The sequence below is a fragment of the Salvia miltiorrhiza genome, chromosome 2 (genome assembly GCF_028751815.1).
Source record: "Salvia miltiorrhiza cultivar Shanhuang (shh) chromosome 2, IMPLAD_Smil_shh, whole genome shotgun sequence".
Classification (NCBI taxonomy): Eukaryota; Viridiplantae; Streptophyta; class Magnoliopsida; order Lamiales; family Lamiaceae; genus Salvia; species Salvia miltiorrhiza.
Window position 1 is genome coordinate 4672815 of NC_080388.1, and position 17271 is coordinate 4690085.

A 17271-nucleotide genomic window follows, 5' to 3' on the forward strand; every position below is an offset into this window, starting at 1 on the left:
TAATATATAAATGGGTTAAAATTTTCGACGGCCCAAAATGGAATACATGTCACTTTTAATGGGACGGAGGAAGTATGTTTTTTCTTTATTCCAATTATTTTTAATGACGAAAACTCAATAATATGTGTATCACTAGAAAATTATCGTTGAAAGCTTTTTAACGGTGCTTTTAAATTGCCCATCAAACTCTAAAAAATCGAGTTATTGATGACTTTGAACTCAGACCAAATTTCAATGTGTGTATTTTCTATTCAAGAAAATAAATTTGAATGCACTTGGCAGTTAAAATTTCTAAATTGGGAATTACCTCTCCTAAAAGTAATTGAATTTTCATGTGGATGTTGTTGGGCCCAATTCACCTTTGGGCCTAAAGGGAGCAAGGAAGATTGGGCCACCTCAATTTAATTTTTGTAGAGGGTGAGCCACAAGATTTTGGATAAGATATGTATGTAGATTCTAAACTCAAAAATCTCTTACATTGTATCTCTGCATCCATACATAGCCAAAATTCTTGCAAGAAAAAAGTTGTGATCAAGTAAAATGGCAACCACTTTGTCTGCATTCAGCTTGAAGCTGCCAACTACAAATCATAAGATACTATCTCCTCCTTCCCCACCAAGGAGTCTCAGCAAAAGAAGCCATGGCTTCAGAGTTTCTGCAAATTTAGGTTTCTCAAAAAATCAAGAATTCCACATTGCTCTGACCCCTAATTGTGCTGATATTGTGGGTGGTTTTTGTTAGGTGGTGGAGGAGAGGGAGAGATGAAGAAAGGAGGAAAGAAGAAGTTCATCACCAAGGAACAAGAACCAGAACAGTAATTCTACTTTTTTCATTACATCTTACATGTTTCATGAAAACATATGTAAAATGTTTTTAATTTATGTAGGTATTGGCAATCAGCAGGTGAGAGAGAAGGGGAGAATCCCATGAAAACACCACTCCCTTACATAATCATCTTTGGTATGTCAACTCCTTTTGTTATTTTAGCCATTGCTTTTGCCAATGGCTGGATTAAGGTCCCTGTCAGATGATCACTTTTCTTGTATAATTTTTTTTGTTTTTTTTTTGTCTTCTTCATTTTTGGAATGTACTTAAACTCTCGAGTATTTCAATCTCCCTTTTCTTTTCTTATTTTATTACTATTGTCTTGTTACTACCATTACCTATATTTGTTGAAGTTTTGGTAGAAAGTGATCCAAATAGCATTCAAAAGGGATGCAAAAAGATTGAATTTTTATGGGACCATTTTCTTGTGCACTGTGCAAGCTTTTCCCCTTGAACCTTTATTTGCATCCAATCCCTATTTTATAGATAATATATAATACTTGTTGACAACTAAACAAATAAGAGGTCATAGGTTAATAGTAATACTAATATAATAAAAAAAGAATGCCATGTATGAGATTGGTGAGTGTTGACTGATAATTTGAAGTCAATTAATGTTGATTCTAGCTCAAAATATATTCTCAATATTGGCCAACTACATTTGACCAACAAATTTGAGGCTATTGTTTTTCATCTTGCAACCCTATTGATTAGTCATTGCAGAGCTTCTTTAATCTTTTATTATTCAGGTGGAAAGTTAGCAAAAAAAGGAATAAAGAAAGTATTTTTTGTATAGTTATGTTGATGAGATTTGGCATGTGAATTTGACTGGTGAGCTCAGAGATTGGCACATGGCATCTCTCATTTCCATGGTTTATTGATGTTTTTAAGAGAATCAGTTGCAGAGGAGGACCACTGATTAGTGTTGGGGAAACACAAAAAGGATTGTTTTTAATTACACAAACAGTGGGAAAAGCTCTTAGAAAATGGTGACTCTTTGAAGCCTGGAAAGAGCCTTGCAGTTTACCAAATTTGCATCAGTCATACATTAATTAGTTTATGAGATTTCAATATTTTGTGGGAACAAAAAACCTATACCCCTTTTTGTCACTACCAAGGCAAGAAACCAGTTCATCTACACCTGTTTCTTCATATATTTATCTCACTGCAAATCTACTCCTTTTTCTTACATGCTTCCTCTCTCTCTGGTTTACTACCATTTTTGCCCAAAAGGGATTGTCATTTGTTAGATCTTTTTGCAAGACAGAAAGATGGCTTCTTGTTGTGTGTATTTTTTCCAGTGCTCAAGAACCTGGTTAGCTATTCTTGTCCCAATTTCTGCAGCCTTATCATGTAGCCATGGATCTTTCTTGATCCCAATCACCTTCATCTTCCTCTTCCTCTCAACCATCTTCCTACTTACATTCTCCAAAAGAAACTCCCCACTCCCACCACCAGAAAACGAGGTGTCGTGTGCAACGGAGGAGGCGGGGGAGGAAGAGGTGGTGTACTCAGAGAGTGAGAGCATGGATCATTTTTCAAGCACTTCATCAAGTGAGGATCACTCATCTGATATGGAGCAGAGGATGGACTGCTCCGATGGATCGATATCGGATGAGGAGAGCCTCATAGAGATAGCAATCCCAAGTGTGTGGAATGCCAAGTGCTGCAAGCAGGAATTCCACAAGGATTTTTGGGCAGAGATGAATGAAGAGGATGATAACTTGATTGAGATTGACATCTACATGGGATCCATAAAGTGTTGAAGGATCAAGGAAGGAGAGAATGCCTCAACTTGTGGTTTTTGATCCATTTGGATTTATGTGAGCTTTGCTCATTAGTTGAGGTTGTTGTCTAGGGTTTAGGGAGCATGAGTGGTTTTTCTTAGCCAAATTATGTAACTTCTCTTTTTCTTTTATTTCAACCATGATTAATACCTTGTTACATATCTAAAGATATTCAAAGTTAAAGTATATAGTAAATGGCCCCTCTGTTTCTTGTGAATGCACATTGATGTTGTGATTGACCATTTGATTCCCACTTTTGCATTGTTTATCTCCTCAAATTCCCTTTTTGCAGCTACAATTATGGCTTCAACCATGGCTGCATCCCATCATGTGACCCCTCTCTCTCCCTCTCTTAAATATTGCATAAAGACTAACGAGGGCTTTGGACAAAAACCAAACCCATCACTATTTCCAAATAGATATGATCATTAGTCATAATAGCTCAAAAGAGATATTCCCTCGTCCATAAAAAAATTGTCAACGATACAGATTTTAATAAAATGATTGATATTATTGTAAGTGGAATAAGAGTCTCACTATAAATGTAATTTTAAATTCAACAGTTATAAAATAGAGTAAATGTCTCATCAATGACAAATTTGTAAATAATAGAAAATTGAAGATTAATAAGATGATAAATTGTATAGACTCAACTACTATAAATGAACGTGATAATTTTTTTGTGGACGGACCAAAAATAAAATTATGACAAATTTTTCATATACGAATAAATAACATCATTAGCAATTGAAATCAAAGAATCAAATGCTATCTTTCTCTCAAATTTTGCATAAAGAGGGATTTGGACAAAAACTAAGCCTATTCACCATTTCTAAATAGAAATGATTACAAATCATAGCCCAAAAAGATCCTTTGCAATTAAAACCAAGGAATCAAGTCTTTAATAATAATAATAATATAAAAAAAAGTGAAATAGTACTTTTAAATATTAGTAATTATATTTTGTTTTAACTGATATATTTCAGATGCAATTATTGCGCTTAGACTACATAAATGGGCTTTGACAAACTGACTCCCACGTGGGCTTGCTCTACTCAAACGTAGACTATCAAACTAAGTTACTAACAAAGAGTTACATGGCCCAATAAGGATATTATTTTCAATCAAAATTTAAAATATACTGTCCCACGAATCTTGATGCATTTATTTTCAGCACGGAAATTAAAAAGTTGTAGATTAGTGTTTTAAGTGTGTATGTAATAAAATAGAAAAGTGATAAAGTAGAAGTGTGTAGGTAATAAAGTAGAAAAGTAATAAATTAGAAAAATGTGTAGATAATAAAGTGATAATGTAAGTCATTAAGAATCCTTATTTGTTGTACTACATTTAGAAATGCATCAAGATTCGTGTGATGACCCAAAAAAGAATATGCATCAAGATTCGTGAGACATAGAGAGTACTATAGTATAAATTGAATTTCTTTTACTCGAATTGTTATTTATTCTTTCAATGTTTTTAATATCGATTTATTTTATTCACTCGGGTGGCTTAAATTCATTTTAATATATTGAAAACTTGATTACACATTTTGTTAACTTTTTTCCAACGTAAACTATATTCTATAGACATATTATGACATGCATTTCCTAATTTCAATTGTTTTAAAAATCAATCATTTAAATTGTCGATTTTATCCAAGACCAATCCAATCTATTATATAATAGGATTAAGCCTTAACCTATGTGGCATATCTAAAATCTCACCATTTCAAAATTTACCATATATAATCTTCATCATTTATTAATTAATTAACTATTACATTCTATATAAAGATTCATTAATCATAATATATATATAATAATAATATTAACATTACATATAATCTAAATTAATAAATTTTATTATTTATTTTTGGGTTAATTGCATCAAAATACCTGACCTTTTTCCAAAATTTGGTTTTTTGACAATCTTTTTAATTGTAGCAAAAATTTGAACGAGCTTTCAATTTATTGCAATGTCCGTCCGGGGAAAATTTCCGGCCAAATTAAATATGAGTTGGCAGTCGGAATGCCAACGTGGCATCGGAAATGCCAAATCACACCCCCATCCCCCTCCCACGTCACCCCCACGTCGCCCTCTCTCTCTCTTCCCCCTTCCCCTCCCACGTCACCCTCCCCATCTTCCCCCCTGCGCAGACCCCTCATCCTCCTCCACCCCGACGCCGCTGCATCTTTTCCAGCCGGCGAACCCTCCCCCTCCTCCATCGCCACTTCCTCCAGCCGGCGAACAAGCGAGAAAGATCTCGAGAAGGGCATCAAAGCGGAGCACTTATGAACACAAAAAAATAAACACATTTCAAATTTATTTGAAACTCAGATCTGCAAATTGCTGCAAATTGATTCCCCAACAAATCCTCCATCCTCTACAAATCCTCGCCGCTACAAATCTTCGAAGAGAGAGAATGACGTGGGTTTCAACCACCGCCGAGCCCATCGTCGTCGTCGCTACAAATCTTCGAAGAGAGAGAAGGCGGATCGGCGGGCGCCGTTGCTGGATCTCTGGATCTCGGCGCGGTACCGCTTGCGGAGCTTCTCCATCTTGTGGCGGCACTGGACGGAGGTCTTGGGTGGGAGGGCGGGGCACCGCGACGCCACGTCGTCGGCGACCTCCTGCCAGTGGTTGCCACGGCGAAGGGAGTACCACTTGTCCTTGTAGGCGTCGATGAGGGCGACGGTCTCCTCGGGGCTCCAGCACGGCGGGGGGAGGCTAGCGTGGCGGTGGGGATGTCGTCGGGGGAGGATGGGGAGATGATCGTAGCCATGGTGGGGGATGAGATCCGGGGGAATTAAGGGGGAATTGGGAATGGGGATGGAGAAGAGAGAGAAAGAAGGTGACGTGGGAGGAGGGGGGAAGAGAGAGAGAGAGAGAGGGCGACGTGGGGGGTGACGTGGGAGGGGGAGGGGGTGTGATTTGGCATTTCCGATGCCACGTTGGCATTCGGACTGCCAACTCATATTTAATTTGGCCGGAAATTTTCCCCGGACGGACATTGCAATAAATTGAAAGCTCGTTCAAATTTTTGCTACAATTAAAAAGATTGTCAAAAAACCAAATTTTGGAAAAAGGACAGGTATTTTGATGCAATTAACCCTTTATTTTTTCTAGATACAAATTAGATTTACATGTCTGATAAGAAAAAAATTATAATCTATATACGATAAATTATTTTAATTGAATGTTAGTGATTAGATGTATATTTGTTATTAATTTTATATTTCTCAATAGCGTACATATTATATGTATATGTTGCAATATATTATATTGTATGAATATATATATATATATATATATATAATATTTATATTCTTAATTTTTAATAAAATTAATTTTAAATTAAGTTTGAATTGAGGCTTGCACGTATATGTAAATTATAAACGGGTTCGGTCATTGATTTACATGTTTGCATAATAAGGCACATATTCTATAAACTGATTACTTTAAAACAAAATCTTATTTTATGTCTCAAAATAATTAAATTTTATTTTATATGTATTTCTACTCTTTTTTTTTTTTCTTACGCGTCAATTTTTTATAAAATTTCATATGAAAATCAATGGGTATTTTTATGATCTCAACAAAATTAATAATTTAATTACTAAAAATTGTTGAGATTAATATAATTTAAAATGTATTACTAATTTAATTTAATTTAATTAATTATATAAATAATGTACATAAAAAATTATTTTATATAATTATCATAAGAATAACATAAAATATATAAATTACAATAAAATATGTACCCGTCGAATTTCGACGGGTAATACACTAGTCAACCATAGCATTAATAAAAAACCACTTGCTTAAGTGGACGTGCTAGTTTAAGGAGGTGTTTGGTTTGATGGATGTAATAGATAAGACTGATAAAATTAGAAAAATGATTAAATAATCGTTTGAAGTCATAAACAATCGTTCATTTAAGTGATTAAATGCGAATCTAATTATTAATTACGGACTCAATCATACAGATCAAACACTTGATTAAAATGAATCATTTTTTCATCTTCCGTTAGGGAGTCCCACGTTCACTTGCTGTTTGTCGCATTAGTTAAATTTCCCCATAGAAAAAGTGGCTATAAAAGACAAAACAACAACAACAAAGAATAAAGTGTAAAATACTCTGTTCTGACAATTATTTTTCTTCATTTCTTTTATGGGGTGGTTTGGTTTAGTCGTGGAATGGGAAATAAATGATTCCATGTTGACAAATAATGAATTCCAATATATATCTTTTCAAGTATTTTTGGCTATTGAGCGTCAAACATGGTAGACATTTCAAGAAAGTGGAAGTCCCATCTTTCCTTATATTCAAACATTGCATTCCATCAAGACTGAGGAGAGAGGCTCAACACCTTCTACATTGTGATTCCTCCATTTTCAACTGTAAGTCTTTAAATTTATCCATTTATTTTGATTATGCTTATTAGCTTACTAAAAAAATTGCAGCTTTGGCTTCATGTGATGATCTTGGTTTTGACTACAAATCTTCAAGAACGTTTTTTTAGTTATATGTTGTTAGGAATAGTAGTGATTTATGTATCAATTCTTGAGCCCATGAGCTGATTGGAAGAGTGAGTTGCATTTCTAGGCAGTTGACTTTAGTTGGTGGATTAAGGTTTTTGATGACTCAAAATAGATACTTGTGTTTTTGTCTCCATTTTTGAGTTGGTGGAATCTCTACATTGCTATAGAGTGGTTAAATCAAGAGTTCCCTTTTCTTGATAAGTATACCTGATTTAGGGTAAATTTTGTAGGATTATTGGCTTGTATATACACCAACTATAGTTAGTGTATTTAGAGGCCAATGACCTAATTTTCTATCATGAATTTGGTTAATTTTCAGGTTTTTTGCACATTAAATGGCTGCTGCTGCTGGTGTAGTATTGGCTTGTGATACTTACTGTCACAGCAAAGGGGAGATGATGAATCATGGAAGATTAGGAGATAATCTTAGTTTTTTGGGTTCATTGAAAAGCTACAATAAGGTTAAAACTAGGAAACTTACTAGGCTTCGAGTTGAAATGCAAAAGAGAGAATTGCCACCGGCGCAATTAGGCAGGTATGGTAGAGTTATCAAAATGGTACCTACGAGCGAAATCAGAAAGGGATCCATGGATAAGCCGGAGATTGTGAATGGATCGGTTATTGCAAAGAAGGTTAATGGTGTTCATGTAGCTATGCCTACTGGCCGAAGCCTGGTTAAGAAGGATCCTACAAAGTTATCGCGGCCTAAAGAACTCCCCCCCATTGAAGGGCCAAAGGCTTTGCCTTGTGATGAAAGTTTTAGTTGGGCTAACGAGAACTATAACTCCGTTCAAAGAACTATTGACGTGTGGTCGTCTCTGATTTCACTGCGGATCCGTGTTCTGTTGGATAATGCAAAATGGACATACATAGGAGGCTTTTCTGAGGAGAAGCAGGTGAGTGAGTTGTCTATCAGTATCACCTAGACCTCGTCTCGTTTCTTGGTTCTGAAGCTCTGCTTATATTTCAGAAACAGCGAAGAAGGAAAACAGCCTCGTGGTTAAGGGAGTGTATTCTCCAACTTGGCCCGACTTTGATCAAACTCGGGCAGCTACTGTCAACAAGATCCGATATATTTCCTATAGAGTATGTGGAGGAACTTTCTAAACTGCAGGTACCAATTTTTGCTTCGCGTTTACCTAGCTCTGTTATAATGCATTCGTGTTTCTTGACCCCCTTTTCCCCCAAAATTGCTTTGTATCAGGATAGGGTACCTGCGTTTACATCGACTAAAGCTAAAAAATTGATCGAAAAGGAACTGGGAACTCCGGTTCACGTGCTGTTCAAGGAGTTTGAGGACCTACCCTTGGCAGCTGCTAGCCTTGGTCAGGTGTTTGCTCTTCGTTTTTCGTATTAGTATTGGTGAATCTACGACAACAAGTGAATTGCCTCATACGATATATGTGATTATTAACACGAAATAGTGTGTCTTTGGCGTATAGTCGATAGAGATGCTAACAGAAATTCAAGGAAACATAACTTCTAAAAATAGATATAACAGGAAACAGAAACCAGATAAGCTGATTTTGGTTATGTTATACAAAAAACAATAGTAAAAGAAAAGTCTTGTTTATATTATAAGCTTTATGATTTCTCAACTTATTTAATTTGGTTAGGTTCACAGGGCCATCCTTCACAGTGGAGAGAAAGTGGTGGTGAAAGTTCAAAGGCCAGGCTTGAAGAAACTTTTCGACATTGATCTCCGTAAGTGAAAGCTAGTTAAGTTAGTCTTCAACATCGTTGCATTTTCTTTTTCAACTGTTTCATACCATTCTTGCTCTTCAGAAAATCTGAAGCTCATCACTGAACTCTTCCAAAAGAGCGAAACTTTTGGTGGTCCGTCGAGGGACTGGGTCGGAATATACGAAGAATGTGCCAGGTATGTCAAGATCTTACATAGCATGAAAAAGATTTGGAGAAGGCTATGATTATATCTCATGTTCATTGAAATTATAGGATCTTGTATGAAGAAATTGATTACGTAAACGAAGCAAAGAATGCAGATAGATTTCGTCGTGATTTTCGCAATATAAAGTGGGTCCGAGTTCCTGTATGTTTCCTCCTCAAGGACTTATATAGTTTTTGCTGATTTCTCTGTTTTTTCATTTTTGTTAAAATTTTATTTTTTCAAAATTTTTGTCCTAGATGGTCTACTGGGATTATACAGGATTAAAGGTTCTAACGCTCGAGTACGTTCCAGGTGATGATACTATATATGTACGTTCTAGTTTGTCGTAGCTTACTCTGCATCCGGGCTTGAATTGCACCGTTTTGATTAGGTATCAAGATCAACCAATTGGATATGATAGATGCATATGGCTATAGTCGATCCAAAATTTCATCACGGGCCGTTGAATCCTACTTAATTCAGGTTAGCTAGCTTCCTGCAAATGCAATGATCAGTTGAGGATCTGTTTTTGAGTACTTGCTTGTCTCTCGATTTTGTTAGATTCTCAACACCGGCTTCTTTCACGCTGATCCTCATCCGGGGAACCTTGCTATTGATGGGGACGAAGCACTAATATACTACGACTTTGGTATGATGGGAGACATTAAGAGCTTCACAAGGGAGAGGCTATCTGATCTCTTCTATGCTGCTTATGAAAAGGATGCGAAAAAGGTTGGCTTTTGTTATGGTTTTGAATGAGTTTCAACGATTCTGATATGATCGGTGTTCCTAATACACGATGGCCCGTTGCAGGTTATGCAAAGCTTGATAGATCTCGGAGCTCTTGAGCCCACAGGAGACTTGACTTCAGTATGCTTCCTCACTAAACAACTCGTTATATACATGCATTTCACTAAACGCGTCTGATTTCAGGTGAGGCGATCAGTCCAGTTTTTCTTGAATAATCTGCTGAACAAACGAATTACTCAACAGCAGGCGTTGTCTGCCATTGGTGAGGTAAGGCTTACGTTGTTATCTTGAGGCGACAACGACTCCATTCTTGCAAGCTTCGACTTTCTTGCTTTTGGCTGCAGGATTTATTTGCTATAGCTGCAGATCAGCCGTTTAGGTTTCCTTCCACTTTCACCTTTCTGATCAGAGCATTTTCAACACTTGAAGGTGCTCTCCCTCTCTCCCTCCCTCTCCCTCTCCTCTCTCTCTCTTTGTCAACTTGGTTGATTTCTTGCAGGCATTGGCTATACACTGGACTCTGATTTTTCCTTTGCAAAGATTGCTGCACCATATGCGCAGGTGCTGCATTTGTCCATCTGAAACGGATGCTGCATTGTTGATTAATCCGATTTATGATAAAAACGCGTTGATTCATTCGTGTACAGGAGCTCTTAGGACGAAGATATCAGCGCACGGGAACACAACTAGTCCAAGAAATATCAAAACAAGCCGATGATGTATAGCTAGCTCGACTGCATTACCTTCTGAATTGCTTTGCTGGCTAGTAACGCGTCTTCTAAAACATGTTTTCAGGCGAGATCACACACGATCTCCATGCCTTACCGCATCCAGCAGATACAAGACATTGTCAAGCAGCTCGAATCCGGAGATCTGAAGCTCCGCGTTCGTGTCCTTGAGGTGATGATCATTTTCTTCATCGTATCACAACCAATCTTCCAACGAAATGAAGTTACCTCCATCTTCTTGATTTGCAGTCGGAAAGAGCAGCTCGGAGAGCAAGCGTGCTGCAGATGGGAACCATATACACAGTTGTAGGTGGAATCCTCGTTAACCTCGGGCTCACCTTGCGCGTTCAGGGCAGTCGAGCAGTCGCCAACGCCTCGTTTATAGTTGCAGGCAAGTCTAGTCTCTGCTGTAGATTCTTTCATCCATCAAGATTCAAGAGAGATGAGTATTGAATGCATATCTTCTTGACTGTGTTGCAGGTTTTTTCTTCATTCTATTTGTTAGATCAATGCAGAAGGTGAGGAAGCTTGATAGATTTGAAAAAATGATTTGATCAGATTATATCCATTCATTATATAATCAGAGTAGGCCCATTTTAGGAGAGCTGGAAAACTTTTTTTTTTTTTGATTCACAGCATTAATTCTTGTATTGGACAATTGTTTATTGAATGTGATACATACAAGTGAAATATTTTTGTGATCTAGCAAAAATAAAATAAAATATGGCTGTATTTATCTGTAATTTACATTTGATTGGTAATGATAAATTATAATGCATTGTTATCTAAACGAGTGATCAAACATCAAATTCATATTTGATACATAATGAAGCGTAACTTAATTGATAAGATATTTTCAATCAATTATTAAATCGGGGTTCGAATCACCTTGAGAAATCATTATTGGTATACATAAACATAATCATGATTTTTTGTTTGGTTTGGGCATTAATGGTGGCCAAGTTGTAAAGGCACTTGTGATTGAGGTCATACCCTAATATGTGCATGAATTGTAATAATTTATAGAGTGTTTTTTTTAAATTTAAAAACTTATAATTTAAATTAATTCGTACTTTCTTCATCTTTAAATAAGTGTAATGTGACATAAAATTACACGCCAAGAAAAATAATAGTTTTACATACATACCTTAAATTAGTATTTCTTAACTTCAAGATTTCATTTAATTATACTTTGTATTAAGATATGGGTAGAATTGAAAATTTAGCTCAATTTTACTCCAAAATTCCATAATATGACACTTAAAAAGGGACAAAAAAAAAAAAAAAAAACTCTACATTATGATTTGTGACACTTATTTGAATATGGTGTAAAAATAGAAAAGAGATAATGTTTTAGTGTATTTAAATTAAATAAATTCATGTATCTATTAATTCATTATACTTCAATTAATTAAATATTTTAACAAGTTACCATAATATTTATAAGGGGTAATTGCATGAAAATACACAAATTTTGCCAAAAATTCATATTTGACGCGAAGTTAGAATTTTACATTTTAATACACCAATTTTCGTTGTTGTCCAAATTTGACACGATTTAATTCTTAAAAATTCAAAAAATAACCCCTTTTTGTAAATAATTATACAAAGACCCACTTATGTTATTATTTGGGACATTTAAACCAAAACAAGATATTTCCTTATGATGTTTTCTTTTAATCTTTGATCCGCGCCTAAAATGGTTTAAAAGAAAACATCATAAGGAAATATCTTGTTTTGGTTTAAATGTCTCAAATTATAACATAAGTGGGTCTTTGTATAATTATTTATAAAAATGGGTTGTTTTTTGAATTTTTAAGAATTAAGTCGTGTCAAATTTGGACAACAACGAAAGTTGGTGTATTAAAATGTAAAATCCTAACTTCGCGTCAAATATGGATTTTTGGCAAAGTTTGTGTATTTAGGTGCAATTTTCCCTATTTATAATTATATTAATTTTAAGCACCTATAATTTTATTAAGGGGTTATTGCTAGAAAATACATGTAGTTTATCAATTTTCTGGTTTATAACATGACCTTATAATTTGACCAGAAAATACACTAATTATCAATTTAATCGCAATTATAACATGACTTTGTAGCTTGACCAGAAAATACACCAATTTTCAATTTAATTGTAATTATAACATGAAACAATTAATATAAAATAATTAATCATTTAACTTAATTTTTATAAAAATAAATCAATCAATTAACAATATTTTATACATAACAATTTAATATGAAGTTACAATAAATATTACTCCTATGATGAACAATAATCTAAATAAAGCCATGTTATAATTGAGATTAAATTGAAACTTGGTGTATTTTCTGGTCAGACTATAAAGTCATGTTATAATTACAATTAAATTAAAAATGGGTTAATTGCCCATAAATACACAAACTTTCACCAAATTCTGGAATTGCACACCAACTTTAAAATCTTCCCTACAATACAACATCTTTCCTTTTTTTCTGATTTTTCCCACGACCACAAAATCCCCAATTGAAAAAATGACGTGGCGATCGAAAATCCACGTAGACACGTTGGACGTCAGAGGAAAACGACGTAGTTTTAACCAAAGGTCCAAAACGACGTCGTTTTGGGTAAAATCAACTTATTTCTTGTTTTGTTTTCCCTATTCACGTTTTTCAGCCCTAAATTACAATTTCCACCCAGACGAGAATCTCCACCATTTGAGGGCGCAGAGTTCTCGACCGTTTGAGCGCGCGAACTTCTCCTCTCCCGTCTGTTTTGATTGTTGGGCTTCAAGTTCTAATTCAATTCGTGAATCTCCACCGTTTAGGTTGACGTCAAATTCTATTTTTGTATAAGACGACGTCAATCCTGAATTTCTGTTGCTGAATTTCATGTTTGCTGAATATGGGAGATAGCTTTTGCTAGAATTTCATTTTAATTTTCTTGTGCTGTCACTCTGAGATCGTCAAAAGCATCACCAGTTGAATGATTTGTAGCCTTAATATTCTTTTGCTTGAATTTCTTTTGCTTTTGCTTGAACTTTCAATATGGGAATTTGCTTTTGCTTTTGCTGAAATTTGATTTAGTCCTGCCGAGCCAAATGATCACCCAAATGACGACGTAGAGGAATGGAAGGAAATCCATTAGAAATTTGAAGAATAAAGGCTTGAGCTTCGTAGAAGAATGGAAGGGAAAAATCAGAACACTAGGGCACGAGTTTTTTAATCTGCAAATAAATTGTTTAGTACTCCAAAAACGACGTCGTTTTGAAGTTAGGTGACACGTCATTTTCCAGGTGTTCTGACGTGATTACGTGTTAATTTCCGATCGCCACGTTATTTTTCTGATTGGGGATTTTGTGGTCGTGGGAAAAATCAGAAAAAAGGAAAGATGATGTATTGTAGGGAAGATTTTAAAGTTGGTGTGCAATTCCAGAATTTGGTGAAAGTTTGTGTATTTAGGAGCAATTAACCCATTAAAAATTGATATATTTTCTGGTCAAATTATAAGATCATGTTATAAATCAAAAAACGCAAAAACTAAAATGCGCGCTTCATTAATCTAGCGCTCACCATGCGCGCACCCGACCCGTTGAAAAATGGGTCTTTTGACCCGTTTTATAAATATTTTAAAAAAAATGCTGCACACTCTCTTTGTATCTTCTCTGAACCTTCTCTCGCTCTCTCATTTGTCGTCTCCCTCATCTCTCTCACGCGGCCTCCCTCTCAGATCCGGCCACCACCTCCACCTTATCTCCATATCTCAAATTATAGAAACTTCCCTCTGTGTTCTCTCTCTAATCACACAAAATTCCCAAATTTTAGAAACCTTAGGTTCTCTTTTCCCTTACAAGCGACGTCGCCTGCCACCGCCATCGTCGTTTGCCGACGATGAAAACAGCAGCAGGACTGCCACCATCTTCCTCATCCCCTGCTTCGGCCAACAACCGCGAGGGCCTGCCGCCGCCTACAGTCCTTGCGTCTCCCTCTCTATGTCGCTATCATTCGTCGGAGACAGCAATAGCGCCGCTGCCTTCTTCTTCCACTGATAGCAGCGCCTCCCCCTTTTCTCTCGACCGACGGGCAGCTGCAGCGATTCCCTTGACCTCAGAGTACTCAATGATAAAATTCATTCCTTCAATTCAATTTTCTTTCGCTGCAGGTTGTCTCTTTTCTATATGGGCAACAGATTTGTTTCATTTTACATGGGAATTTGGTAGGTAATTGATTCGTAAATGATACTACTATGAAAATGACACTATAAATCTTAGTGAATGCCACTTTTAATATATGTAAATGGCACCATTTCTTTTAATAAATGACACTATTTTTCAAACTAAATGAAACCTGAACAAAAAAAAAGAACAAAATTTTTAATATCATTTATTAATGAAACCTTTAAATATAGAACAAATGATGCTATTTTTCTTACTAAATAAAACCTTTAAATATAGAACAAATGATACTATTTTTTTTAGTAAATGAAACCTTTAATATAGGATAAATGATACTATTTTTCTTACTAAATGAAACTTTTAATATAGAACAAATGATACTATTTTTGAAACTAAATAGTAAAATAAAATAATAATTAAAAATTTGAAACGAAAAACAAAAAAGAAGAAGAAGAAAAAAACGAAAAAAAAGAATAAAGAAGAAGGTAAAAACGAAAAAGAAAAAAGAAGGAAAATGACACTTTTTATTTTGCAATTGAAACTTTTAATATATATACACGTCACTATTTTTTCTTCGTAAATGACACTTTTAATAATAGAAAATTGACACTATTCAGATATACAAATGAAACTACTTATAGTAATTGACACTATGACATTGTAAATGACATTTTCTATAATTGATACGTAAATATAAATGACACTACTTGTCAAGTGGCACTATTAATACATTAAATTGGCACTATGTGATTTTGAAATTGATACTATAACATTTTAAATGACATTTAATATGACACTTTAAGATTTAGAATGACGCTTTAATAATTTGAATGACACTACTAAATTTCAAATGACTCTATAACATTTGAAATGACACTACAATATTTGAAATGACACTATAACATTTCAAAAGAAACTATAAAATATCAAATAATATTATAACATTTCAAATGACACTTTAACATTTCAAAAGAAACTATAAAATATTAAATGACACTACTATATTTCAAATGACACTTTAACATTTCAAATTGTCATTTCAAGTGTTGAAGTGTCATTTCAATTCTTCAAGTGTCATTTGAAGTGTTGAAGTGTCATTCTAAATTTCAAAGTGTCATTTGAAATATCATGGTGTCATTAGAATTCTTCAAGTGTCATTTCAAGTGTTGAAGTTTCATTTGAAGTGTTGAAGTGTCATTGTAAATTTCAAAGTGTCATTTTAAGTGTCATAGTGTCATTTGAATTCTTCAAGTGTTATTTGAAGTGTTGATGTGTCATTTGAAGTGTTGAAGTGTCATTTCATTTGAAGTGTTGAAGTGTCATTTGAAGTGTTGATGTGTCATTTGAAATATCATAGTGTCATTTGAATTCTTCAAGTGTTAATTGAAGTGTTGAAGTGTTGATGTGTCATTTGAATTCTTCAAGTGTTATTTGAAGTGTTGATGTGTCATTTGAAATGTCATAGTGTCATTGCAATTCTTCAAGTGCCATTTGAATTCTTTGAGTGTCATTTATAGTGTTGAAGTGTCATTCGAAATTTCATAATGTCATTGTAAGTGTTGAAGTGTTATTTCATATGACACTTCAACACTTAAAATGACACTTTGAAATTTAGAATGACACTTCAACACTTCAAATGACACTTGAAGAATTGAAATGACACTAAAAGAATACAAATAACACTTCAACACTTAAAATGACACTATGACATTTCGAATGACACTTCAACACTTCAAATGACACTCGAAGAATTCAAATGACACAATGACATTTCAAATGACACATCAACACTTCAAATGACACTTCAACACTTCAAATGACACTTTAAGATTTCGAATGACACTACATGAAATCTTAAAAATGACACTATAACATTTCGAATGACACTATAACATTTTAAAATGACACTTTAATAGTTTCAACAAATGACACTTTTGAACATTTCAAATGACACTATAACATTTCGAATGACACTATAAGATTTGCAATGACACTTTTGAACATTTCGAATGACACTATAACATTTTAAAATGACACTATAACATTTCGAATGACACTATAACATTTCGAAATGACACTTTAAGATTTCGAATGGCACTACATGAAATCTTAAAATTGACACTATAACATTTCGAATGACACTATAACATTTTAAAATATTATAGTGTCATTCGAAGTGTCAGTTGAAATCTCATAGTGTCATTTGAAATCTTGTAGTGTCATTTTGATATGTTATAGTGTCCTTTGAAATCTTGTAGTGTCATTTCAATTGTTGAAGTTTTATTTGAAATGTCATTGTGTCATTTGAAATCTTGTAGTGTCCTTTGAAATGTCATAGTGTCATTTGAAATGTCATAGTGTTATTTGAAATCTCGTAGTGTCATTCAATTTTTGAAGTTTCATTTGAAATGTCATAGTGTCATTTGAAATCTTGTAGTGTCATTTGAATTGTTGAAGTGTCATTTGAAATGGAATAATGTCATTTGAAATGTCATAGTGTCATTTAAAATCATGTAGTATCATTTGAAATCTTCTAGTGTCATTTAAATTGTTGAAGTGTCATTTGAAATGGCATAGTGTCATTTGAAATC

The 17271-nt window shown here is 34.5% G+C and overlaps 2 protein-coding genes across 4 annotated transcripts; both read left to right on the forward strand.

The window, feature by feature from the left end:
- Positions 1-439: 439 nt before the first annotated feature.
- LOC131012769 (uncharacterized) lies at positions 440-1136 on the forward strand. The gene is made up of 3 exons (XM_057940791.1): positions 440-667; positions 742-814; positions 887-1136. The coding sequence occupies exons 1-3, from the start codon at positions 541-543 to the stop codon at positions 1029-1031; spliced, it is 345 nt and encodes a 114-aa protein (XP_057796774.1). The 5' UTR covers positions 440-540; the 3' UTR covers positions 1032-1136.
- A 5671-nt stretch (positions 1137-6807) lies between these two features.
- On the forward strand, positions 6808-11266 carry LOC131012719 (protein ACTIVITY OF BC1 COMPLEX KINASE 7, chloroplastic-like). 3 transcript variants are annotated; one of them, XM_057940712.1, is made up of 18 exons: positions 6819-7016; positions 7477-8053; positions 8128-8271; positions 8362-8487; positions 8774-8861; positions 8943-9036; positions 9114-9207; positions 9303-9357; positions 9437-9528; positions 9607-9777; positions 9859-9915; positions 9979-10062; positions 10140-10224; positions 10295-10356; positions 10443-10514; positions 10591-10695; positions 10773-10914; positions 11004-11266. In XM_057940712.1, the coding sequence occupies exons 2-18, from the start codon at positions 7493-7495 to the stop codon at positions 11075-11077; spliced, it is 2106 nt and encodes a 701-aa protein (XP_057796695.1). In that variant the 5' UTR covers positions 6819-7016; positions 7477-7492; the 3' UTR covers positions 11078-11266. The 3 variants fall into 3 exon arrangements, 2 of the variants coding, with proteins under 2 accessions (XP_057796696.1, XP_057796695.1); XR_009097424.1 differs by lacking the exon at positions 11004-11266 and having other exon boundaries at positions 6808-7016; positions 10336-10356; positions 10443-10695; positions 10773-10907; XM_057940713.1 differs by lacking the exons at positions 10773-10914; positions 11004-11266 and having other exon boundaries at positions 6809-7016; positions 10336-10356; positions 10591-10701.
- The last annotated feature ends 6005 nt before the right edge of the window (positions 11267-17271 follow it).

Coding starts and splice junctions, on each gene's coding strand:
- LOC131012719 (XM_057940712.1), top strand. CDS start 7,493: ATGGCTGCTGCTGCTGGTGTAGTATTGGCTTGTGATACTTACTGTCAC. Junction 8,272..8,361: donor AGGAACTTTCTAAACTGCAG/GTACCAATTTTT, acceptor GCTTTGTATCAG/GATAGGGTACCTGCGTTTAC. Junction 9,037..9,113: donor ATATACGAAGAATGTGCCAG/GTATGTCAAGAT, acceptor TTGAAATTATAG/GATCTTGTATGAAGAAATTG.
- LOC131012769 (XM_057940791.1), top strand. CDS start 541: ATGGCAACCACTTTGTCTGCATTCAGCTTGAAGCTGCCAACTACAAAT. Junction 668..741: donor CAGAGTTTCTGCAAATTTAG/GTTTCTCAAAAA, acceptor GGTTTTTGTTAG/GTGGTGGAGGAGAGGGAGAG. Junction 815..886: donor AAGGAACAAGAACCAGAACA/GTAATTCTACTT, acceptor TAATTTATGTAG/GTATTGGCAATCAGCAGGTG.